The following is a 27,462-nucleotide window of genomic DNA, read 5'->3' on the forward strand; positions in this document are numbered from 1 at the left end:
AGTTCCTCCTCCAAGGTAGCTATCCGGTCATCTAATAATGCTAGCCTATCTCTGATGGAGCAAAGGACGCCCGCGTGTTTACTGATAGCTATGCCCCTAATGTAAGCCTTGAATGATTCCCAAATCGTGGCAAAAGATTCTCCTGTGCCAACATTCATCTCAAAGTACTCCGATATTGCATCATTCAGTTCCAATTTAAATACAGAGTCTAGCGGTGAATAAGGGGGGAATCGCCATAACAAGGGAGAGGGTCCTCGTGGAGGGATCGAAAGAGACAATAGTATAGGGGAATGATCGGAAAATGTCCAAGCTAGCAACGTGCATTCCTGTATCCTGGGCATCACCAATTGTGAAATTAACCAGTATTCTATGCCTGTGTGTGTATGTCATGCTGTGCCAAATAATGTGTAACCCCCCCCCCCCCTCGCACTGGAACGAGCCCTCCACACATCAACCACCTGCAGTTGTACAGAAATATCAACAACAGTTCTGGCAGCCGCCGGAGGGGCTCTCGTCGGTCCCTTAGAGCGGTCCATCATCAGGTCTAAAACACAATTGAAGTCCCCACCCCATACCACCGGCAGAGGAGCATGGGTCTTGAAAGTCTGAAAGAGGGTTTGGAAAAATTGGGGATCATCATAATTCAGGCCATAGGAGTTTACTACAAGTAGATCCGTAGTGTTATTATAGCAGTGTGTTATGACCTATCGACCAGAAGGGTCAGTCTCGTAGCAGTCTATATGGAGTATTGCCTTAGGGTTAACCCAAGTCAGGATGCCTCTAGCGGGAGAGGTAAAGCCTGCAGCATGGAAAGCACCCAGCAGGCAGCTATCCGTCAACAGTTTACCGCTTTGGTGCAGGTGCGTCTCTTGCGGTAAAGCTATGTCAACCTCTTTCCTTTTCAAATAGGCCAGTATTTTGCGCACCTTTCTGTGGTCGTTAAGACCTCTGACATTCCCTGTCAGTAGACTCAATCGCTTCCTATGATTCATACTGTTTTGGAAGCAGCGTAGAGAGGGAGCCAGTGCCTGCATCGTACCCACCTCCCAATTGCCCAACACCCACCCCCCTCCAGTGGTGAAAACAACATGTGACCTGCGAAAGAAAATTGTCATATAACATTAAAAGTAGTCCCCACAGTACCACCCCACTCTCAAGCCATGCATACCCCAACTGTGCATGAGCCAATAATGACCCACCCCATTGAGAAAAATACATATGAACCTCATACCACAAAAATCCACATATATCAAACCCCAATACCGCAGTAACAACAGCAGGTAACGCTTTGGGGAGGATGTTACCCTGCGATCTCAAACTACTCTCGCCTCTGCCACTCCACCATAAGACATATGGAAAAGCTTCACTTAGAAAGTAAATACACTGAGGAGATCCATATCAAGTTACCCTCCTGCTATTCACCCACTCCCGGGGCTTTCCTACATAAACAAGAGCACTACAATCGTAAAATAACCATTATTAATCCTAAAGTCTCCGCTATAGAACTAGGGTAACAGGGTAGCCTATATTGTCAGCGGTGAGCAAAGCATAACAAACAGAATCAATATGCCCATGGTCCATTAACCCTCACTCAGTCATTCTTATCAATAGTGCTCGACGAGGCCTCACCACCAGCATTATCTTCACGGTCCTTCCTGCGCTCACCAGCCGTCTCCCAGGATTTCAGAGCTTTTTGTAATGATTGCGGATCTGAGAAAATTCGGGGCTTTCCATTAAATAGAACTTTCAGCCGCGCAGGATACAACATAGCGTACTCAATTTTACGAACACGCAGCTTGCGCTTCAAGGGGATAAATTGCCTCCTGGCTGCCTGCACTTTGATGGTGAAGTCAGGGAAGAGGGACAGGGAGGATCCTTCATATTGCAAGGTGCCCAGTTACCTCCCCCTGCGCAATGCAGCGTCTCTGTCCCTATAGTTGAGCAGTTTAGCGATGATGGGCCGAGGGGGAGCACCGGGCTGAGGTCTTGGACCCAGTGAGCGATGCGCTCTCTCCACCACGAACATAGGGGAGAAGATAACAGCGCCCAGCAGCGACTTGAGAAGACTTTCAACAAATAGTTCCATAGGGCCTGTCGCTGTACATTCTGGTAGGCCTGTGGTACGGAGATTGCACTGCCTCGATCGTGCTTCCAAATCTTCTGCCCTATCCTGTAGTGCTACCAGTGCCTTCTCGACCTGTCGCTGGACGTTGCTGGTGTCAGACTGGGTCTCCTCCGTTTCTGTGATGTGCCGCTCCACCATATCAAGGCGCTCCGCGTGTTTATCGATCCTCTCGGCCATTCTGTCCATCCTATAGGCCAAAGTGTCGATTTTGGCATCAATCGCCGTCAGAACCTTCTGCATGGATGCGATAATCTGTTTAATATCCCCCACCGGATCCGCCGTGAGGTGATCCGGCTCGTCTGCCGCAGATTCAGCCGCTTCCTTGCATCTCTTCGACTTACGCTGCTCGAAGCTGAGCTTCGGCTGAGACTTGTGTGTTTTGCCCATGGTAGTGCGTCCAGTGTTCCAACTGTCCCGGTATGGCTATGGCAAGCTCCGTGCACCTCCACGTGTTGGGCCAACAAGGAGTGTCCGATGTGGCAAAGTTCGGATAATGGTGTGCTAGACAATCAAGGGGTACAGGGGGGAAGGGGTAGTAGTGCTGAGAGTTCTCGACCGTGTGAGAGTCCCCTGGAGTATCCACACCCCTAGACCACAGATGTTGTATCGTCAATATCGGTGTACGCTGTAGACGGTGCCCCCAGGCCGCAGCAACCACGCCAGCTCCTGGGAGATAAGAGCAAGGCCTCCGCACCAGCCGCAGTGGGGTTATTTATTTATTTATTTATAAAGTTTTATATAGCGCGAACAAGATCCCAGGGGATATCAGAGCGCTTTACATTCAAACTAGAACAGGAAACAACCACAGGAAAAAAAAAAACAAAAAAAAAACACAAATTAACCATAAAGTGCACGAAAGTTCGCATTGAAGTTAAGTTAAACAAAGTACAGTGTAAGGACAGCAGAACAAAGAGTCAAAGAAAAAAGGAAAAAAAAATAAAAAAAGTGTAGTAGATGTTGACACAATGGGGGAAGGAACAATGTCAATGGGCCAAGGTGGGTAGCCCAATTACTGAAGGAGTTTGTTCATCAGGAATCTTTTGACTTCCAGTTTGAACACCGTTGTACTGGTGGTTCTGCGTAATTCTGGAGGAAGAGAGTTCCATATCCTTGGAGCCGCACCCGAGAAGGCTCTGTGAGAGGTTCTCTTTTTGTTAAAGATAGGTGGTTTCAAAAGTAAGGTAGTAGCGCTTCTAGAGACTCTTGCACCACCAGATAGCTCAAGTTTTTGCGCCAGATACCTGGGCGTCTTGAGGTGGATTGCTTTGTGGGTCATCGTGGCAATTTTTAGCTGGATTCGTGCTTCAAAGGGGAGCCAATTTAGCGTATTTAGGACTGGCGATATGCGCTCATTGCGTTTGGCGCCTGTAACCAATCTCGCAGCAGCATTCAGTGAAGCCCTTAGCGGAGCCAGGGTGTATTTGGGCAGGCCACAGAGGATAACACTGCCGTAATCTATTCTCGGTAGGACCAGCGATTGAACCACCTGCTTGAAATCCTTCAGTGGAAGGAAAGGTTTGATGTTTCTGAGTGTCCTAATCAAGTGGTTTGCTCCTTTACATGTAGTGCTGATATGATTTTTCATATTCAGGTTATTATCCATGGTGACTCCTAGAGATTTGGCTGAGTTTACGATGAGCGGAGTACGGTTGAAAGCAGTGAGGTGGCTCATCCAGAGGTCAAGATTGGGGGTGTACTTCTGAGGGGAGACAAGCAAGAATTCTGTTTTTGAGGTGTTGAGCAGGAGATGGTTCTCAGTTAACCAGTTTTGAGTATAAGTTAAGATGGTGTTGAGTGATATGATGTTTTCCGGGGATGAGATTTTCAAGTAGAGTTGCGTGTCATCGGCATACATGTGGAAATGAATATCCATGGAGGTAAGAGCGTTAGCTAAAGGTTCCAAACAGAGGTTGAAGAGGATAGGAGATAAAGCAGATCCTTGGGGGACTCCCATGAGAACGGGCGAAGGCTTGGAGAGAGAGAGTGATTTGCCTTGACTCTTTGCGATCTGTGATGGAGGAAGGACGAGAACCACTGTAGCACCTGATCACCAAAACCCATCCTGTTTTGCAGAATGGATAAGAGAATGTCATGATTGACCGTATCAAAGGCAGAGGAAAGGTCAAGGAGGATCAGGAGGCAGGATTCATTTTGATCGAGAATCTTTAAAATGTCATCCATTACATGAGTGAGGGCCGATTCAGTGCTGTGCCCCGTCCGAAAGCCGGATTGATGTTGGTCCAAGAGCTGGTAGTTTTCTATGTGGGCACAGAGTTGGGCCTGAACGCATTTTTAAAGGAGTTTCGCAAGGGTGGGTATGTTGGAGATAGGTCGGAAATTATTGAGGTCTGTCCTATCAGCATAAGGTTTTTTTAGTATAGGGGATACTTGAGCTGCTTTTAAGCAAACAGGGATTGTACCTTGTGAAAGAGACGCATTTACAATCCTTGTCCAGGTAGGGATGAGTGTATTCTTGATTTCCTTGAAAATGGAGGGGGGTAGCGGGTCACTTAAGTGGTTGGATGGGTTGATATTCAGGAGAATCTTTTTGATGTCTTGTTCACTGAGCGGGGTAAAGGTGTCCCAGGCCGCGTTGTTCTTAAGGGTCAGGGGGGTGGAGTTGAACTTTTCAGAGGGGACAGGTGGAGATGCGGCTCTGGAGGAGAGGAGTTCAGCGTTCTTAGCAGCGAGGTCAGATGATATGAGTTTAGATTTCTCAATGAAGAAGGAAGCAAGATCTTCACATGAGGGTGGACTGCTTCCAGGTTCCGATAGGTTTGGACCCACAGTTGATTGCTGTTTGACCAATTCAAAAAGTTTCTTGGGGCGGTTTGCCGCTTGATCTAATTGGTGTCTGAAATAGTTAGACTTGGCGTTCCTGATTTGTTTGTAGTACATGCTCCTAGCATCTCTTAGGAGTTTAAGTTGGTGCGAAGAGGGATTCGTTCACCAGGAGCGTTCAATTGCCCTAAGGTTGCGACGTTCTGTGTTTAGGTTTTCATTATACCATGGTTTGGATATTTTAGTTGAAGCATTTTTATGTTTGGGTGGAGCAATGTCATTCATGATGTTGGAGATTGTCTCATTGTAGGAGTCAGTGAGTAATTGCACCTCCGTCAGGTCCGCTTGAGAGGAGAGGGCAGATGTACAGTGGGCGGCTAGCTCAACAGGGTTTACTAATCTAAGGTCCCTTTTCCAAAACTTTGATTTCGTTGGTTGGGCCTTCCACCGCTGTACCTCCTTGTTGATAAAAAAAAGGATGCAGTGGTGATCAGACCAGTCACACGGGGTAATAGACTCCAAGGTGACGGTCTGCCCGTTCGAAATAATGAGGTCAAGAATTTTTCCTTTATTATGGGTTGGTTGGTCGCAATGCTGGGTCAGATCCTGATCACTTAGAAAGGTTTTGAGGCTAGAAACTGCCGGATCTATAGAGTTAGCCCAGTGCAGATTAAAGTCACCAAGGAAGATTTGGGACACGGTTGAGTCACTATTACAAGAAATGATTTCAAATAATTCCTCAATAAAGCGGAGATTGTCTCCTGGGGGGTGGTAGAAAGTGTGAAGTTTACAGACCGGTAGGTTCTTACTTGAGATGTTGAGACAGAGATATTCACAGGAGGAGGGCGCAGAGGACTCAACGGGAGAGATCGAGGGTGTGTTTCTATGAATACAGGCTAAGCCCCCGCCAAGTTTCCCAGCTCTGTCTAACCTAATAATATCATGAGAGGGAGGTACTAGGATGTCGAGTATCGGAGTGGAAGCGGGATTTAACCACGTTTCAGTGAGGATGATAATGTCTAAGTCCAAGTGCTGTATGAGATCGAAGATATCAGTGGCGTGTTTACTGGCTGATCTGCAATTTAGCAGTACACATTTAATTCGTAGTGTCTTTGAGGAGGGAGGAGTCTGGGTGATGTTCACGTGAGTGAGGTTGATCTTATTGCTGATTCTGTTATTGATAGACGGTCCTCTATTTGGGTTAGAAAGGATGGGCTGTATTTGTCTCGGCAGGCTCCTGTTATCGCTGCTCACTTAGGCAGAGCGGTGTGGCGGAACCCCAGGGCCCAGCAGGCAGCAGTGCAAGTTAGCCCCGCTCAGGATCCACGCGGCCGGTAGTGGGACAGCTCGAGTGAGGCCGCCCAACAGGCCCGAAGATCCCGGCTCACCTCCCGATCCGCGTCGCCCTGGATCGCTCTCGCCGTCCACCACAGAGCCGCCGCACCCCGCTAAGGCCCGCAGCCCGAGCCGGCACCCACTCCTCACCCATCTCGGTTCTTCAAGCGATCGGCTCACCCAGGGCTCTGCAGTGCGCACGTCGGCCCCGCTTCAAGGCCACGTGCCGATATGAGGAAGACGGGACAGATCTCCAGCCTCGTCGACGCTAGGCTGAATCGAAGCACATCACCAGAGGCAGCGGACAACTGGCATCGCCAGAACAGGCTTTCCGTGTCCCTGCGTACTGTAGGAAGGTGCACATTCCTGACGGATTGAGTCGGAGGATGGCGGAGCTCGTTCACAACGCGGCCAGCTTGCAGCCAGGCAAGCTCCGCCCCACGTCAACAGAAGTTATTCAAGTGGTCAAAGAGCTGGGCGCTTTGCACGCTAAGCATGCATAACACTAGTCTGCAGGGCACAGAACCTAATCAGGTATGGAGCTGGGTGGGGGTGGAACGCAGAGGGAGACAAGGGCTTAGAGATACGCAGACGTATAGCTACTACTTCGGTGACATTTGGCAATTTCATTCTAGAAACTGGCAGCATTAGCTTCATGTAGTATGTGCTGGGGTTGGTTTTTGTGTTTCTTAACATTTCCTGGGGCCACTGAGCTGAGGTTAGTTGTCGGTGGGGGAGACACAACAACAGAGCGCTGCATCCCTGTGGGTGGCTGCTACCACTCTACTTGTGATATAGCATCCTTTGCAGTGCACAATGTTTAAGTCAGTCTGCAGGTCCCAAATTAAAATGATGCATTCGGTGCTCTTCAGTCATCCCACCGTAACAAAGGATGAGGACCGTTGCAATGGAGAGACTACTGGGGCTGTTTTTGTGGTTACCTGCCAAATTCCTGGTGTTGTGAGGCTCAAGAACATCTCCGCAGGAGACCAAGCACTTCTTTCCTGCTGTAAGGACCTACTCTGCTAGTGTGCTTTTCAAATGGTTTGTTGTGTGTTTACAGTTATTCAAACTCCAATAATAAATACAGTCATACCCAAACATATTCTAGGCTGCTGAACATATAGAACTTTTACTGACTCAAATGAACGTGGCAATGCACTATTGCCGCACACTATAAGAGCCGTGCCAACTCCCTATTCTTTCTTCTTTTAGGCTATACACTGTACCTATGGTGTTTTAAACTGGTCATTATTTGCATTCACTTAGAGCTCAGTCTGCATTTTAAGATGATGCTTACATGGTCTGCAGCACTGTTTCTTTTGTGCTGTTAATGCCAGCATAAAAAATACACTTTTAGACACCATTCACAAAAAAATCCAAACATACAAAAAAAAAAAAATCCAAACATCCCCCAAAAAAAAAAACAGTTTACCAAGAAACCAATGTTTAATTTCCAATTTAAGAAATTTGTTTTTCAGGGTATTTCTGACACTAAAGCCTAAAGTAAAACTGGTAGTTGGTTCCATAATAAGGCATCATATACAGTAATGATCTTAGAACTAAGTGTTAAACATCGCTGATTGAGAATTTGCAATTTAGGATCAACTGCACAGCATTATCTGTGCAGTGGATACAGAAGAATAAATTCATGAAGAGGATTCTAAACAATTGACAAAGCTCTCATCTTTTTTTTTTTTAGATCAGCATCAAAGCCAGGTCAAGCTCTTCTTCGGGCCACACAATATCATTTTTAGATAAACAAAAAAATACTCTGAATCGGATTTCTTTTGTATTGTTTAAAGCTTACTAATAGATACTCAGGATGCATTCAAATTAATTGCTATGTAGAATCCTAGCCTAAAAACAATATGGCTTGTACCAGAGTAAAGGTCAAATCTCAGATAAGTTTGCAGGTAATGTTGTACAGCTTTGACTACAGATGGAGCTTTTGGAGAGGGAAGAATATTGAATATAAAAATGACTCCCAAGTTCCAAAATGCTGAATCAGGTTTATTTCGACCCTAGTTGCCGAGGCTGTGCTAAACATTGTGGCATTGGCGGTGTAGAACCTAATTCCACCATATCAGTCTTTCTAGCATTAAGACACACACAATAAATTGCACACAAATAATTCATCTTTCACTGCTATTAAGGCCCGGTAATATCTTGCTCTTATTTGCAGGCCCTTAATTTAAATCCAACAGCACTTGGGTATCACTGGCATACATTTGTCACCACAAACCATGAAGTCGTCAGTTTATCAGCCATAGGCATCATATATAATATATCACATCATATCATACAATATCATATATAATTTCATATATCACACCATATCATGTATCATATCACATCATATCATATCATTTCATACCAAGTATATACATATTTTTAACATAATTTGACACCGGGGTGAATATGTTGAACTACACCAAGTTCAGATGAGGTTTTTTTAAAATACATTCAGTTGAATGTCTGAGTTGGTGTTGATTTGTTAAAATATCTTACCTATATCCTTATATGTGGTAGTAACATAACTGTATTTATTTATATTTAAAAGCTTGTCTAAGCAAGTAATCAAAAACATTACACAAGTGTAAAGCAGATTTATTACCACAAGAACTGCCAGAAAACGATCTGGACTAAGACAAATTATGATTTGTCCTTTGTAAACTTCTGCAATGTGTATGTGGTCATGACAAGTATTCTAAAACAAGCAAGTCATAGCATAAATGTGCTATATACTAGCACCATATATCAGCAGATTAGTTATTTCCTTCACAACCAGAAAAAGAATCCTTGCTCTAATATTTTCAGGTAAAAGTCACTACATTACAGCCTACAACTGCTGATGCAGATTCCCCCCATTAGACAAAAGCAGGGCCTTACCTTTTTCTTGAAATTCAAGAAGTAGTTTGTCTGGTCAATAAGGAAAATCTCCACAGCAGATCTCCTCAAGTTGTACCTACGCAAATGAATCTCACGGATTTGTGAAAGAGGCCATTTAAAATCATAACCCACACCTAAGAAAAAGAATACTTATTGTGAATAAAATTATTATGCACACACGGTTCTACCTTACACAGATAGTCTAGTATTTTAGTACAGAGGTGTACTACTGCATAAAAACTTGCACGGATGCACAAATATGGGCAAAGGGAACAGCTGGACATGTATGCTTTGTTTCAAAACTAGGAAAAGCCAACTAAGGACTGAAATATAAGTGAATCATAAATCCTCTTTTGTATATAAAGTAAAAAGGTGCTTTTTTGAGGAAGAAAGCTAGAAACTGGCCCAGTGGAGGCATATGCATCAACCACCCTATACGTTAAAAAGTGATTGAGTGTTAAGTTACAAATTACATTATTAGACTCCACTGAGCCCCCCGCCCCCCATAAACTCCTCCATCGAGAATCCTTTGCCTTGTTGTAGCAGCTCTCTTCCTGTTGATGTTGCATCTAAATAGGTATAAGAAACTAGTTCTCAGAAGAAAATTGGTTTGTAGCTCAAAACTAATCTAGATTCACATGCTGTCCATTACTCTGTGCATGCAAATGAGGGTTTATGTTTCACAGTCCACTCCTCTTAATTTTTCTTCTATCTTATGGACCATACTAATTCTCTTTCCAAGGGGTGGTGGCAAGTTTATGTGAGACTAGAAGTGTTTGAAGCTAAAGAACTATCGTTGGACGTAAGTAACACACTTCTTTTGTACAATAAACCTATTCTAAATTCACATGGATTGCATTGATTATGTACTAGTATTATCCCCTTGTGGAGTCAGGAGTGAAGTGTGAGCACAGCTGAACAGATGTATTACAACAATGTGGCCCACCTAGCTTCTCTTTGTAGCGGGACATTTACTACTGTTCCTTCTATCTGAATTTAGAAATCTTTTATTACACAAAACACCATCTTTAGTTCCAATAAATGTATGTGTTTTATTGCATCAGCTGGTGCCCAGTGACCTCTGACTTTCACTTTGCCTAGAAGAGTATCACAAGTTGTTTTGATGCATCTATCGTTATTATAAGTGGCTGTGTGAACATTTTGCTCTTTGTCATGTTGATTGTGTCTGCCACCTTAATTTATTTTGTACTTTGCAAGTGACAACCACTAGATCCATTCACTTCTCCAGTGTCAGAGACCAATGATTTGATAATCATTCTTATACTGGTCTTATATATAGTCATGCAGGTGGTATCATATGGAATCAATTTTCATCACAGTTCTCGCTGCGAGGGCCTAAGACCACTGGTAGATGCAAACATGCTCCTGAAATGGCATCACTCTCTTAATTTGATAGAGCTACTGTGATTTGAGCAATTCATTAAACTCCACAACAGTTTTCTAATGAGATGGGTTGGGGAGAACTTTCTCATAATGACTGTGAATCCCAATTCAGCAAGTAGCTGTTTATGCAGGTTTATGCTGGTTTGGTATTTTTGTAACGAGATCCCCTTTACCAACCAGTCGGCCACAATATAGATAGATGATCTGTCATTTGAAATGTGCAGCCACCACTAGAGGACATTTTGCAAATATTAGGTGTAGACATAATTCTGAAAGACAATACTTTAAACTAATAAAGAATGCTCCATCCAAAATCTTAGCTAACGTCAACGTTGCTGATTTACTGTGATAAGGAAGTATATGTCTTTGATTTCTAATGTTGTCATAAGATGTGCCCTGATTATAGCAAGAGAATAAAGTCTTCAAGCATGGTCATATGGAACCAAAGCCCATGACCGACCTTAGTTTTAGGTCTTGTTTTGGTATGAGAAAGTATATGGAGTAAAGTCCCTGATTCAATTCCTATATTGCACCTTTGCTATTGCTCCCTTATGGATTAGTTCTTGAACCTCCTCCTGTAGTCAAGGAATATGTTCCTTTTCATAATTGAGTAGTTTCGATTTTATCCTTGGCGGTTTGTGCAGTAGTTCATTATGGCACTCAACCACCAACTCATGAGACCGGTTAAGAGCATTCCCATTCAAGATATCGTGATCATTTAAGTGCTCACAATGTGGGATGGATGCACTTTGTTTGTTTCTATCTTTGCTTCCCTTTCATGTCTGTTTCCTCTTATTTTTCTGTTGTCTTTCGAAGTCAAGTTGCAGTTTGAAGATTTATCTTTTCTTGTGTATTTTATTTTTGACCATAAAGGACTTTTCTTTTAAATGAGATTTTTGACTGTCAAAACATTAATATCAAGACCATTCAACATCCATGGCTCTGAAAAGTTAAATTACTGCAATGTCCTAAGGGTCTCAAGTGTTTACACGATATTGTACCCAAAACATCAGAGACCTGAAATTGTTCCTCCTGTGCCTCTTTGGTGCCCTTTGACCCATCCTAGTCCTTATCTACAGAAACCCCAACCTCAGACTATTATCTTTGTAATAGTTTGTCACACTCAGTGTTGTTTTACTCTGTTCTTTATAGTCGTTTGCTTCAATAAAGAGCTAGCAGCACAGCCTACAGGGTCAGGCAAAAGTTAAGACCTGTATGTTTGTTATTCTCTTAGTTTGGATGGTTCTCCTTCTTGTAGTGGATGATATCTTTAACATACAATTAGAATTTTCTCCCACCTCTCCCTCTCTCACAAACTAACTCACCAATGGAAAAGACAATTTAATCTGGCAAGTACATACTAGTCTACTGTTAGATTACACTCTACGTCAAAGGGAGTTATACTAACTTGTCCTATGGTTGATGCCCAAAAATGGAAACATTTACTTGAAAAATTATTCCAGAGTCAAGCACTAAAATGTACAGCACGCGAGTCTAGAAGCAAAGCTATGTTTACAGGAATTTTTCGTTTTTCACTTCAATCAGAAACACTAATCTGTATGGTGGTATTAGTAGAACATACTTGTCCCAGTCATGGAAAGTGTTTGTACATCCCACCTAAACATCCTCACCTTCCTCTTTCTCAATGCTCCCATCATGGAAGCACAAGTGTTGAGTTGTGACCTCAAGTCTGCCTGAAATGACATCCATGATTGTAATGAGCTCACATTCTTCAGACAGAACCAGTTTTTCCTTCTGATTCTGCTCCTCATTCTCATTCCTGCATCAAAAAAAGGATCACATGTACTTCACATTACCAAAGTCATAATACTGATTTGTATGGAACAGCACATTCATAATAGTATTTAGCAAAATCTTAATTGGACTTGTAAGACTTCAAGACACTAAGCAGAAATAACTAAGATGGAAATGTAGCATACAAGCTAAGTTAATAAATATGAATGACTTCTGAATTCCTGATGATGGCCTATGTTGTGATTATTCACAGGCAGAAAGATCCACATGTGGACCTCAAGAACTTAAACAGATTTTTTTTTCCAGTCGGGCTTATACAAAATGATGGGCTTTCCAATAGTCATTTCAGACAATTAAATGCAGCATTTCAGTTGGTGATGTGTACCTTTTTAAAATCAGAAATAGTAGTTGCTAATTAGGGCAAGTTCAGAGGCCAGTTAAACATTTTAGCATAAGAGAGCCAATATAAAGTCTAGAAGACAGAACAGATAGGTCTCGAGAACTGCGTCCCAACATATGATGAAAAGGAAAACTAGTGACGAGGTAAACACATCCACACAGACAGACTGAGCGACACACACATACATACATACACACACAGGAAGCTAGACGAGTAAGGTCTAGAAGGAGGGAGGCCTAGAGTTGTACAGAGAAAGTGACAAAGTTCAGGGAAATTGATTGAGAATAAAAAAGCTGATGCAACTAAAGCACAACTCATCTCAAATGTAGGATCTTAAAAAAGATACAGCCTCGTATATGAACCGAATGGAGTTTGGTATTGTAGATAAAATTGAATCGCATTCACTGGCTCTTTATCTCCCTAGTCGAATACCACTTATCTGTGGGCATGTGGAAATGAGGCTCAAGTGAGAGATTCCATAAAACGTGATATTCTGACCTTCAAAGCTACGTATTGGAGTGTAGTGGGGGGCTATATATTAATAACCAAAGAAGTGGACAGTTAACATCTAACTTTTTAAATGTTAAATTAGGTTTTCAGTTTGAACCCTTCCATGATTTGAGTTCACCCGCTCTTGCCAAGAGCCTGTATATTAGATTTAGATATGGTAACCTGCTACTGAAGTTTCCGGGGAAAGAGGCGACTGGCCTGGTTTTAGATCTTTGTCCTGCTTGCCGTGAAGCTCACGAATCTGATGAACACATCTTGTTTTTTTGTGCAAAGTATAGACAGTTGCGTAGGAAATGGATTAGATCATTATGTCTCAATCTGGGAGCTACGCAGCACCAGATTGCATTAAGGGTCTTAAAATCTGATACATAGTTTTTGCTCTTAGTCGTTTTCTACTTTACTTCTGGCTGATTCGCAAACATTTTTATTATAGTAATGAAGTCATTTTTTATTCATTTTTCCTATGTTGTATATGTATTTTAAAAATCAAGTTGGCATACATCGTTCAGTATTCTAAATGATAGGAAGACTATATAGCACTCTCTATTTTAGTTTGAATACGTAGAATGAATTTTCATATGTTGTTTTATCCTGTTTTGGGATGTCATTTGTACTTGTGATCCAAATGGTTTAATACTATTTTAATTGTACATATATTTGTGTTTTACCTTTTGTATAATTTGATGGTGTTTTGTACAAATGACCGAATAAAGTAATATGATGAGAGATTCCATAACACTGGGGTGAGGATCAAGCATAGTAGAGGAGACTTTGCTGCATCTGGTGTGCTTGGGTCTCCATATAGAACTGACCCATTTCAGTGATTTTCTGACTTGCATTACAATGTCAAAAGGGCGCTGTACTTTTTCATACAAAACTGTACCTCTTTTTCAGATTTTCTTGAACCAAGATTAAGCTATTTCATTTTGGGCGGTTTTATATGTGGTCTGAAAAGAGTTGTACCATTTTGGATCTATTTGGGTGGACTAATCCATGAAAGCTTTTTTGGACTATGGTTTGAAATTAGCTTTTTTTGGGAATTAAGTGCATGATTTGATTTTCAGAGTTAGGATGTCTCATACCTACCTAGCCTTGTGATGAATTTTGCTATTGTGTGGTTTAGGATCTATGCTACTTGTGATAAAAGACAAAACAAAATGTTACATGGCTCCCTCAACTGCTGTGCACTTACATATTTGTGCTAGGTGTCAGTTCCTCTTCTGACAGCTCAAGTGCATCATCTTCAAGGTCACTCACTTTCACCTGCTTGACAACTTCGAGAAGAAGCGATTCGCTGGAAGGCTGCGACTGTTGTACTCCTGCAGTAGAAGAAGAATAGGCCAGTTCAATGACAGTAAAAACAATCAGCCAGACATCAGAGGGTTAGCATGGAAACAGTCATGTTGTCTACAGAGAGTTACAGGCAAGGAATTAACCAATAATATCATCATTTTCTGTACATTTTATACAAATATTTGATATGTGAATTGTTTTCAAGTTTACTGATTATGATCACAATAAATGGCTGGATAAAGTTTTATTTATTAGAAAGAGCACTTTATACTTTGATTTTTGGCACAATAAAATGTAGCATTACCCAGGATCCTACTACAATCCTTCCAAGTAACTTATCATATCCCTGCAGATAGTCAAGAAAAAAGCTCTAAAACGTCCAATTGATCAATTAGATACAAAGTGTTGCTTTGTGGATATGTTTTTCAAATATAGAAATGTTGACAATGGGATTGGAGAATTTAGGGTCAATGTGCTGGTGGACGTGAGTCTGATGTTAGACCACAGGGCTAATCCAAAGAGAGAAAGGCTTCCAAATTAAGGCTAGTAATTAACTGCTGAGACAGTTAAGTTTGAACCCGCCATTTTTTAAATATCTCACTCGTAAACGCGGGGTGGGTAAACCCTTGCCGTCTCAAACAACATCTAAATCAGGGAACATTTGAACTTTCTTAGTAAGTATAAGATCATGATGGAATACACCCTATTAGTACGTAATAAATATACTGGAAATATAATTGATATCGACATTAGACAGATAAAGCACAAGAAGCAATAAAATAGAGCAACTGAGGATGGGTAGTCAGGATTGTTAATAAGAGAGACATAAAATTACCTTGTTGCTTTGGAAAATTCTATATATGCCAGTCTTAATGATTAGTGTTGAAATTCCTGAGCATTAAAATGTACATTTTGTAAATGGTGAACACTCTCAAATTGACAATTTACAGCCATTTTCCAAAATTTCCAATGACTTTATACAACCAATTTGTGCACTTGCATTCAGTGGATAAAATGCTGGAATGAGTGTGAAAATAGTGTGAGTGTGTGAAAATAATGTGATAAAGTGCCCAAACCATAAGGAATATGCTACTTACCAGTATGCATCTGTTCTTGGCATTTAGGGATGCAGATCTACACACTTGTGCATAGATCACCATCTGGTGTTGGGCCCGGATGTTTGCAGTTTGTTTTTCCTCTTCGAAAGTCTTTGGAAGTCACGAGTTCGGTGACTCCTCTCTTGGATCGTATTGCGCATGGGCTTCGGCTCCATCCTCAGATTGTTTTTCGCCAACAGGGAAAGATGGAGCGTAGTAATAACAGTGAAGATGCCCATGTGTGTGTTATCTAAATCAAATAAGCTGGAACAGATACCAGTAGCTGGGGAGGCGGGTGGGCGTGTGTAGATCTGCAGCTCTACATCCCAAGAACAGATGCATACTGGTAAGTAGCATATTCCGTCCGAGGCATATGAGCTTCAGATTACACACTTGTGCATAGATTGTATAGCAGTACCCACCATTAGCGGCGACCACCCGTATCTGTTGCAGTGGTTTGAAATTCTGTTTTGAGTACAGCCTGGACCACACTAGCTTGTTGCTTAGTTTGCACATCTACACAATAGTGTTTGGTGAAAGTGTGCGGTGTTGACCATGTAGCTGCTTTGCAGATATCATCTAGTGGGATGTTACCTAGAAAAGCCATTGAAGCCCCTATTTTACGTGTAGAGTGGGCTTTAGGGGGAACGGATAGCGTTCGTTTTGCTTTGTGGTAGCAAATTTGAATACATTTGACAATCCATCTAGCTATTCCCGATTTGGAGATGGGGTTGCCTTTGTGTTGTGGGGAGAAAGAGACAAACAATTGTTTGGTCTTACGGAAAGGTTGTGTTCTCTCGATGTAGTAGAGTAAAGTTCGTTTGACATCTAGTGTGTGAAGAGCTCTTTCTGCAACAGTTTGTGGGTGCGAGAAGAATACTGGTAGTTATACCGATTGGTTTAGGTGGAAAGGAGAAATGACTTTGGGAAGGAATTTTGGGTTGGTACGAAAAACCACCTTATTATGGTGCATTTGTAGAAAAGGTTCTTGAATAGTAAATGCTTGTATCTCACTGACCCTTCTGAGGGAAGTGATGGCTACAAGAAAAGCAGTTTTCCACGTTAAGAACTGAAGTTCACATTTGTGTAGGGGTTCAAAGGGAGGTCCCATTAGTCTGGTAAGAACGATATTTAGGTTCCACACAGGTGAGGGTGGTACTCTGAGGAGAATTATTCTTTAAAGGTCGTCCATGAAGGCTTTAATGGCAGGTACTCTAAAGAGCGAGAGATGTTGCCTGTGTTGCAGGTAAGCTGCTATGGCTGCTAGGTGTAGTCGAATGGACTTATAGGCCATATTGCACCTTTGTAGGTGGAGCAAGTAGCCTATGATGTGTTGAATGGATACATCTAGTGGATTGATGGTGTTGTTATGGCAATAGATAAAACAAATCGATTCAGCGGCGTAGCACGCTCTAGTGGTAGGGCGCCTAGCTTCTCTGATGACGTTCATACAGTCAGGGGGAAGATTTAGGTATCCAAACTCTAGGATTTCAGGAGCCAGATCGCAAGGTTGAGCTGAGCTGGGTCCGGTTGTCTGATCTCTACAAGGTTCTGGGTTAAGAGGTGTGGAGAGAGGCGCAATTTTTGAAGTGGTACTACCGATAGTTCCAGTAGTGTGGTGTACCACGGTTGTCTGGCCCAAGTTGGCGCTACTAATATTAGTGTGAGGGAGTGCTGTTGTAGTTTGCGCACTACTAATGGAATTAGTGGGAGAGGCGGAAAAGCGTAGGCAAATCTGCCTGACCAGTTCATCCATATCGCATTGCCTTTGGACAATGGGTGTGGGTATCTGGCGGCAAAGCTTGGGCATTTTTTGTTTTCGTGGGTGGCGAAGAGGTCTATCTGTGGATGCCCCCACAGTTGAAAGTATGGGTGAAGAACTTGCGGGTGAAGTTCCCACTCATGGAGTTGTTGTGTTTGTCTGCTGAGTAGATCTGCCATAGTGTTTTGTACTCCTGGGACATGCTGGGCTAGGAGGAAGATTTTCCGGGGTATGGCCCATCTCCATATGCTCTTTGCTAATTGAGGGAGCTGTGGGGAGTGTGTCCCTCCATGTTTTTTTTTTTTTTTTTTTTAAACCGTTTATTACAAGTCTCAAGAGTATACAAGTATGGGCCTACAACCTTCCGGCCGGCCGCTAGCAATGACAGGAATATACGACATACATTTATGGAACACGTGGTGTTGCGGAGGAGCATGCTCAGGAGGTAACAACATCAAAAGCCACATCATCCATACCCCACTATACGGTTTCATTTTAAATTAAGAACAACATGAAAACCACACCCACAAGGCAACCCACAATCGCAAATAGCAGCACGTGCTCCCCTAGAGGGGGGATCCCGACTATCCACAGGAGTCTAAAGAGGGGGAAGAGAGCAGAGCGAGAACTGGGGGAACCCAATGCCCGGCAGCGGGGGAATGAGTCGGCTAAGGGGATGGGGCTGGCGAGGTATCAGGCAGCAACGGTGGTACACAGATACCCCCCACGGTAGGCGTTCCAGGGGCCCCATACTTTCACCCATGTCCCAGGCTTACCACTCGCCACATACACCACTTTTTCTCGAAACATGCACCAGTCCATGTGTTCTTTCCAGGCCGAGACCGTCGGGGGCCTCTGGGATCCCCACAGTTGAGCAATATCACGCTTGGCTATCATATATCCCAGAGTCACCCACCACGTCTGCGGCGCAGAGTAATCAGTCGGTTCCCTCACATTCAACAGGCATCTCCTCGCTTCAGGCAACAGCGCCACATGCGTAACCAGTCGCAGCACCTCATGTACACCACGCCAGAACCCCTCCACCTCCGGGCACTCCCACAAAATATGCAGAAAGGTCCCCAAAGCACCACACCCACGCTTACACAACCCATCTCCAGCATAGCCCATACGCAGAAGTTTTGGCCCCGTCATGTAGACCCGGTGGAGTATCTTGAGCTGGACGAAGCGAAGGCGAGCCGGTATGGCCACCTCTTTCGGGGAGGCCACCGCGGAGGTCCAGTCCTCGTCGTCCAACTCCAGCCCGTCGGCAACCCAAGCCGCACGAAGGGCAGTCAACAGGCCCGAGCGGTCGTTAATCAGCTTTTTGTATATCAGTGAGATCGTGCTGTCCGGGACGTGCCCATCCAGCATTCTATCTTCCAGGGGGGAATATTCCGGGATGGAGGCAACGTCCGAAAAGACGGAGCCCAGCGCATGACGGACCTGCAAATACCGAAAGTATTCACTGCCCTGCAACTGAAATTCCGTCTGCAGCATATCGAACGTTTTAAATCCTCCCCTCGTCCAGAGATCCCCCACTCTACTGATGCCTATTATGTCCCACTTCTCAAAGCCCTTAGAGGTCCACAGGGAGCCCAACCGCTCAGACGCGTATAGTGGTGACGCCCGGGTCATACGGTCCTTCCACCCCATAGCTGCATTGGCCGCATGCCACACTTGCACCATAACACGCGTGGGGCCCGTCAGACGAGCGTCGGGCGCGCTAGAATAGAGCGCTCGATTGTAGTCGCCACCTGGCAGGAGCATCTTGTCCATTTCGAATGCCGGGTTTAAGGCGGGCCCGTATAGGCCATGGTTAATTGCAGCTAGCTGGGAGGCCCAATAGTACCGCTTAATATCCGGGAGGGCAATCCCCCCGTCATACCATGGGAGCGTCAACTTCGCCAGGGCAATACGCGGCCTCCCGTCCCAGAACAGGCGGCGTTGCAGACTCTCCACCTCACGGAAGTAGCGCGCCGGGACTAAGTCCATAGTGTTCTGCAAAGCGTACAGGAAACGCGGCAGAGACATCATCTTGAACAATGCCGCCCGGCCGAGCGGCGAAAGCAGCAGGCGCCGCCAGCGTGCGACATCTACCTGCAGGCGCTGGAGGGGGGGAAGCAGGTTCCGTTCATACCGGGCCTCCGGATCCAGAGTAATGAAGACACCCAGGTACCGAAATCCCTGTGGGGCGATCTGGATCGGACAGCCCCGCGGGAGAATAGGAGCCTCCCCAGAGAGAACATACACGCACGATTTAGCCCAGTTGATGACAAGACCGGAGTTACGACCAAATGAATGTAAAACATCAACCAGTACTATAAGTGATTTACGTGGGGAGGCTAGGTACAGAAGGATGTCATCAGCGTATAGGGATACGCGGTCCTCATACTCGGGGGTCCAACGGAGACCACGGATGGAAGGCTCCCACCGCAGCCACTCCGCCAGGGGCTCCAAGGCAAGTGCAAAAAGAAGCGGCGATAAGGGACAGCCCTGTCGCGTGCCCCGGCCCAGCTCGAACGGGGCCGATACTCGTCCGTTCACCACCACCTGCGCCAATGGGCCCGAATACAACAATTTGACCCAACTGATGAATCCTGGGCCGAATCCAAACTTCGCAAGCATCGCCCAGATGTATGGCCACTCCAGCGTATCAAACGCCATGGTGGCGTCCAAGGACGCCAAAATGGCCGGTTCCCGTATAAATGGGACGCGTGCGAGCACCCCATGCAAGCGCCGCAGGTTAAGGGCTGTGTTGCGATGGGGAATAAAGCCGGACTGGTCCTGATGAACCAGATCGCCCACCACACCGACCAGCCGATTGGCCAGTACCTTGGCGAGAATTTTGGGCTCCGCATTCAGTAGTGAGATAGGCCGATAGGAAGTAACCCGGTCCCGAGGTCTCCCTTCCTTGTGGATCACCACGATTGTAGCTAGACGCTGGTCAAGCGGGAGGGAGCCCAGCGAGTGGGCCGCCAGGAACATTGCGCGGAGGTGGGGCGCCAGTGTATCCGGTCGCAACTTATACAACTCGATAGGGATACCATTCGGGCCCATGGCCTTGCCAGAAGCGACCGAGCATATGGCGAGGGCGATTTCGTCGGAGGTGGGAGCGGCGTCCAGCGACACCCTGTCCTCCCCGGAAAGGGACGGCAGCGCGATATCCCTGAGCAGGGCACAGGAATCCTCTTCAGAGCAGGAAGAGACCGGGGAATACACCTCGCGGAAATAATCCGCGAAACAGGAGACAATTTCTTCTGGCTCAGTTACACACACACCATTCTTTTTCTCAATCAGCGGGACCACACGATTCGCTCTCTCCTTTTTATCCAACCACGCTATCAGTTTACCAGCCTTATCACCCACATCATACAGTCGCCCCTGTTGCTCTCTACTAAGGCCCCTGGCCGCCTCCGGGACGAGGGCCCTATAGGCCGCTTGTTTGAGTTGGAGGACATGTAGTGCAGCATCTGTCACCCCATCTTCTAGATTACCCTCCAGCTCGGCTATTTCAGCCTCCACCCGGGTCACCTCCTCCCGCTCGCGCCTCCGGGCGTGGGAAATAAGGGATAGGGCCTCCCCTCTGAGTACTGCCTTGAAGGCCTCCCACAGGGAGATAGCCGAAGGCACTGACCCCACATTCTCATCAAAGTATCGCTGAAGGGATTTAATCAAGTCAGCGCGAATGGTGGGGTCGCGCAGATACCAGGAATTGATTGGGACTACCCTACCCTCACCCCTCGGAAAGACATCGAAATGTAACAGGAGCGGGGAGTGGTCCGAGATACCCCGTGCCAAATGGCGCACCTCCCCCACCCTCCCGACATAGGCCGCCGGGACAAGGACATAATCAAGCCGTGAGAAACTACCATGGGCCCCCGAGTGGAAAGTGTACTGCAGCTGCGTGGGATGTTTTAAGCGCCAGCAGTCCACCAATCCCAGTGTATCCAAGAGGCCGGATAGCCACGCCTGCGCCCGGGGGAGGTCCCTAGGGGGGTGACGATCCACAGTCCCAGAAACCACCGCATTGAAATCCCCCCCCACCACCAGGAGCCCCCCCGGAAGGCCAAGGAGGAGGCGCCCCAGGTCTGCAAAGGTGGTCGACTGCAGCCCCGGTGGGACGTATACTGACACAAAGACAACCACTTTGCCCTCCATTCTCCCCACCAAGACAGTGTAACGTCCCCTATCATCGTGGAGCACCTCATCAATTTCTAACGGGAGCGAGTTCTTTACCATGATACCCACACCCCTTGAGCCTGACGTGAAGCCCGAGTGGGCCACGAGGCGGTAGCCACGCCGATTCATGGCACAGAAGGAATTGCCAATAAGGTGTGTCTCCTGCAGAAAGACTACATCGGGCGAGAGTCGCTTCAAAAACTGCAGGACCACACCTCGTTTGATCCTGTCCCCCAGTCCATTGACGTTCCAAGACAACAAAGTTAATTCCCTACCCCCCATCATACACAGAAACCATCATTCGTCCCCCGGAGAGCACCTTAGAACCAACACAAAAATAAGTTTGCCTTGTGATAAAAACGAACAACACCCCATCCCTGCCCACCCACCCCAACGGAACTCCCCCCTCCCTGCACCCCTGCATGAGCCCAAACAGCCCCCCCAACGTGCAGTGTGCCTGTCGCCCCATAGATAGTTAAACTAACTCGACCCCCAGAGGAGGAGGGAGAACCCCCAAGAAACCCCACACAACCTCCATAGGAGGGGAACTTACGAGAACAGATGCATGGTCAAAAGTGGCATCATTTTTGTCCCGAGCGAGGCCTAATATTAGTCCCTCAGTCCTGATCCGGCGAGCCCTCTCCCCCCACCGCTCCCCCCCCGCCCTCCCGATCCCGATCCCCAGACAGAGTATCCAGCCAGTCCCCGGCCGCTTCGGGACGATCAAAAAAGTGCGTGCGACCATCCACCTCCACTCGCAGCTTAGCTGGGAAAAGCATGGCGTATTTGAGGTTTAGGTCCCGAAGACGGCGTTTGACACCGAGGAAGCTCAGTCTCTGTTTCTGGACCGCTGGGGTGAAATCAGGATAAAAATTAACGTTCATATTTTCCAGTCTAATCGGTCCCTGCAGTCTGGAGGATTGCAGGATAGCGTCTCTGTCCCGAAAATTGAAAATCCCGGCAATGAGAGGTCTCGGAGGGGCTCCGACCTTAGGCCTTCCCCCGGGAACCCTGTGGGCCCTCTCCACAGCAAAGAATTTACTCAGCCCCCGTGGCTGGAGATGGGTAACAATCAGGTCTTCCACGAAGAGGTCCGCCGCCGCCTCCTCACGTCCCTCAGGCACCCCGATAATACGGATGTTGTTCCTCCGGGCCCGACTCTCGGAGTCCTCCAGGCGGCGATCCATCAGCGCACTCGCCCGACTAAGCCGGCGCACCTCCGTTTGTAGGGCCGCCACATCTGTCGTAAGGCACGATGCGGTGTGGGCCAAAGAGTCGACTCGGTCGTTGGTCTTGGAGAGATCGGCCCTTATCAGGCCAACATCCACGAGGACCGAGTCGATCTTCTGCGCCAGTGTATCGAAACGCTGGCCCACCGAGGCCTTCATCTCTGCGATGGCGCCCATGACATCCCGCAGAGTCAGTTCCGTGGGCAGATCGGGGGCATCAGTAGGGCCCTCAGGGGACCTGCGTGGCACTTCGGGAGATCCCTTCTGGAGGGTATAGCGGTCCATGCTGTTGGACTGATGGACTGCGCCACGCCGGGTCGATTTTATCTTTGCCCGGTCACCATCTTGTTTCGTGGCCATGGTCCCAGTCTCCCGGTCGCACCAGCCACGCCGTGAAGGGCAAGCAAGCCGGTCCACGGGCTCCGGGGGGGGGCCACCTCAGATCTGCGTGGCGGATTACAGCCGGCGGGTTAGCAGGGTCCCCCAGCGAGGCCACACCAACACACAAAGCCCCGCGACCCAACCTCGCAGAGACAGCAAGGGGGGTGCGAAAGCGAAAGTGAAAGTGCGGGGTACGCGAGCCACCAAGCCCTGCCCGCCGCTGTTGTTCACTTTGTCCCTGGATCGCCCCACAGCGCAAATCCGGGGTTCGGCTAGGAGAAGGCCGCAAACCTCGATCGGTGCTCAAGCCGGTGTCCGAGGTCCGATTTGGAAGCGGAAAACGGATGCCACCTCAGCTCAGGCTCACCAACACAGTCCCCTCATCTGGGACAGGATAAGTTCAGGATAGTCGTAGGAGGTCGCGGAGGTCCTCGGGAGCCTCGCACCTACGCGGCCATCTTGGTTGCGCGCTAGGCTCCTCCTCCTCCCTCCATGTTTTTGAATATAATACATGGCTGTCATGTTGTCTGTGCGGATTAGGACCGCTTTGCCCAAAATTTGTGTCTGAAAGGATTTGAGGGCTAGGAAGATCGCTAGTAACTCCAGATGATTGATATGGAGTAGCTTCTGTTGAGGTGACCATTTGCCTTGCATGGTGAGATGTAATAGATGAGCTCCCCAGCCGGAGAGCGATGCGTCTGTTGTTAGTACTATCTGTGGAACCGGGTCCAGGAACGGTCGACCTTTGGAAAGGTTTGTGGTAGTCCACCACTGCAGAGTGCGATGGGTACGACCGTCTACCAACACCAGATCTGTTAATTGACCCTGGGCCTGGTTCCATTGGTGCGCCAAGCACTCTTGGAGAGGACGCATCTGGAGTCTTGCGTGAGGTACTATGAAGATGCATCATCCCAATTAGTTGCATGAACACCCGAGCTGGAAGAGAGTTTTGTGCTATAAATTTTGCGCGTAGAGCCTGGATGCTTGCAATCCTGGCAGGATTGGGGTAGGCGAGCGCTTTTGAGGTGTCTATAGTGGCACCTAGATTTTGTTTTATGTGGGATGGGTGGAGATGGGACTTTTCGTGGTTTATTGTGAAGCCCAGCTGATGAAGTAGCTGGATGGTGGTGTGTGTGTGTTGTACACATTGATTGTATAAACTGGCTTTTATCAGCCAGTCGTCTAGGTATGGGAAGACATGAATGTGTTGTCTTCGCAGATGTGCTGCCACCACTGCTAGGCATTTGGTGAATACTCGTGGTGCGGCTGTGACTCCGAACGGAAGCACTTTGAATTGGTAGTGTTGGCCGTCCACTACAAAATCTGAGGTACTTCCTGTGGGCCTTGTGCACTGGAATGTGGAAGTAAGCATCTTTCAAAGTGGTGAGGAAGTCGTTTTGGGAAAGTAGCGGAAGTACCTGCTGAAGCGTCACCATATGAAAGTGGTCTGAGTGTATGTATGTGTTCAGGGGCCGATGGTCTAGGATGGGCCGTAGAGTTTCATCCCTTTTTGGTATGAGAAAATACAGGGAGTAGACCCCTATATTTTGTTGGTTGGCTGGAACATGTTCTATTGCCTCCTTGTCTAGGAGGGAGATTACCTCCTGCTTGAGTAGCCGCAGATGTTCTGGTGACATCGGGCGTTGTCTGGGTGGAATGTTTGGGGGGGTAGAGGTTAGTTCTAGGCAGTAGCCTGACTGAATTATTTGTGTTACCCATTTGTCTGAGGGGATGGTAGTCCAGACCGGAAGGAAATGTTGGAGTCTGCCCCCGACAGGAGTGTGATGGTCTGGGGGAAGTGGAGGGAAGTCATGGGGAGGCGCGGTGGCAGAGCGGGCGGTATTTGTTTTGCCTCTGCCGTTGCTATTGTTGCCCCTGTAGCCGCCTCTTTGGTAACCCCTTGTAAACGTGGACTGAGTAGGGGATTTGTATGTAGTGGAAGCGGAGTCTGAGGAGTAGCCTCTGGATGTGCTCCGAAAGGAAGAGCGGCGAAAGGAGCATCTGGGAGGGTGAGATTGTAATGCTCCCATGGATTTCCTTTTTCATTTTCTCTAGGGCGTCATCCACTTTGGGGCCAAACAGATGTTCCTGGTCAAAGGGATGGTTGAGGATGGAGGCTTGGACCTCCTGTTTAAAACCCGATATCCTTAGCCTGGCATGGCGACGGAGGAGGACACTGGTATTGATAGCCCTAGAGGCTGTGTCTGCTGCGTCTAAGGCACAAAGAATGGAGGTATTAGTAATTGTTTTGCCCTCCTGAATTAGCTCATTGGCCCTAACTTTGTATGTGTCAGGGAGATGGTGCGTTATGGCTTCTAGCTCATCATAATGGGCCCTGTCATATCTCGCTAGTAGCGCTTGTGTATTGGCGATACGCCATATATTGGCCGCTTGAGCTGCAGTATGTTTGCCTGATGCGTCCAGGAGTTTAGACTCTTTGTCAGGTGGTGGTGCATCACCTGACGCCTGCGAGTTGGCCCTTTTTCGTGCTGTGGATACCACCAAAGAATCTAGTGGAGCAGGCCCTCTGATGTAGGAGGGGTCTGTTGGGGCAGCTTTACATTTTTTCTCAATGCGCGGGTTAATGACCCTGGCCCTGACTGGGTCTTTAAAGACTTCCGGCGCATGCTTTATAACACCCTTTAGCATAGGCAATATGGAGGTGGTCCTATGTATGGTGTCAAATGTGTCTAGGAGGAAATCCTCCTCCACTGGGTCCTTATGTAAATCTACCCCGTGGTAGTGTGCCGCCCTTTGCAATAATTGATTGAACCCCAAGGTGTCTTCTGGTGGAGAATGTCTGGAAGGGTAAAGGTCGTCTTGTGGGACGTTAGGGACATCAGGGATGTTATAATCATCCCATGGGTCTGGGGAGCCTGTGGGAGTGGGGTCCCCTGTAGATATATCTTGGGGTACATGCCCCATATCGTCGTATGGATCCCCGTGATCATCAGCATCCAGGAATGGAGTGGGGGAATGATGAGGTGGGGGTGGTGGGGGTGGTGAAGGTGGGGGAGGTGGAGGTGGGGAAGGTACTCTGAAAGGGGAGGTAGCAGAGTCCTTCCTTTTTGGAGGTGGAGGCGGAGCAGGCTTGTCTAATTGTCTCTTTTTGATAGAGAGCATTAAATGTCCAGTTTTGGGATCCTTGGTCAATGTTTTTTGTAAGGGATCCGGTGTAAATAGTTCTGGAGAGGCTGGTTGGTCCATTGGCGCAGAGGGCGTCGGGGCTGTTGATGTTTTAGGCTTATCGGTGCTGGTTCGCTGTTTGGGACCGCGCTTTGGGAGCTCCGGTTGTTTCTTCGGCGCCGAGATTGATTTCGGCTTCAAAATGTCGGTGCCGGTGGCCTTGTGGGCTTTGGTCGGTACCGAGGTTGGGGTCGGTGCCGAGGAGCTGGGTCTCGACCCCGAGTGTTTCGGTGTGGGGCTCGGTGTCGAGATGGAGGCCGGTTTCTTTTTCGGTGCCGAAGGGTGTTTATCGGCTCTGACGGTGGGCTGGTTCGATCCCGAGCCGCCTGAAGGCTTAATCGGCTTCTTTACCGGCTCCGAAGGTGCGGTGTGGGAAGCAGTGTCTTTGATCTTGCTTAGGCCCGAAGGCGAAGGCGTGACCGAAGCCTTTCTCGGTGCCGGCGAGGGTGTGGGGGGGGGGGGGGGGGGGATAGTAGTACTCACAACCCTTTGTGCCGGGAGTGATGTCCTCCGCATCTGAATCGTCGGCTTCGGAGGCGCTGACTAGTCCCTCGTCGGTGTGGTTTCTTCCGGAGCGTCGACGCCTTCCCCGAAGATGTCGTCCAGGATCGCCGTCGAAGTGTGTGCCATGGTCCTTCTGGCTCTTCGGTCACGAAGCGTTTTATTGGACCGGAAGGATTTACACGCCGGACAGTCTCGAGCCTCGTGTTCAGGGGAGAGGCAGAGGTTGCACACCTCGTGGAGATCGGTGTGGGGGAATTATGACCCACATCGAGGACACTTTTTAAATGGAGTCCTTTCCATTAGCCAGGACCGGAGCTTAGGTAGGCCCGAAGGCCGCCGTCGACGACTGGAACTGAAGGTTTTGCCGATGAGAGGCGCGTCGAGTGAGAAGATCGCGATCGAAAACAATACCACGAATTAGTGTGAGGATTGCGCGTCGATCGTCGAACTGGAAGCTGTTCGGAACCGGAGCGCGAAGATTACATCCGACCCCGATGGCGGAAAAAAAAGAATCTGCGGATGGAGCCGAAGCCCATGCGCAATACGATCCAAGGGAGGAGTCACCGAACTTGTGACTTCCAAAGACTTTCTAATTGTCTCTTTTTGATAGAGAGCATTAAATGTCCAGT

At 47.2% G+C, this 27,462-nt stretch overlaps 1 protein-coding gene across 2 annotated transcripts in view; it reads right to left on the bottom strand.

Moving 5' to 3' along the window:
* Nucleotides 1-27,462, bottom strand: part of NBEAL1 (neurobeachin like 1) — a 978,461-nt gene that overhangs the window by 256,563 nt on the left and 694,436 nt on the right. For both annotated transcript variants that reach the window (XM_085648956.1, XM_085648955.1), the window contains 3 exons: nucleotides 14,395-14,521; nucleotides 12,169-12,317; nucleotides 9,134-9,267 (listed from right to left, as the gene is read on the bottom strand). In XM_085648956.1, the coding sequence (XP_085505082.1) occupies nucleotides 9,134-9,267; nucleotides 12,169-12,317; nucleotides 14,395-14,521 (410 nt within the window). The remainder of the gene's footprint in view (nucleotides 1-9,133; nucleotides 9,268-12,168; nucleotides 12,318-14,394; nucleotides 14,522-27,462) is intronic.

The sequence above is a fragment of the Triturus cristatus genome, chromosome 3_2, assembly GCF_964204655.1.
Source record: "Triturus cristatus chromosome 3_2, aTriCri1.1, whole genome shotgun sequence".
In the NCBI taxonomy this organism is placed as follows: Eukaryota; Metazoa; Chordata; class Amphibia; order Caudata; family Salamandridae; genus Triturus; species Triturus cristatus.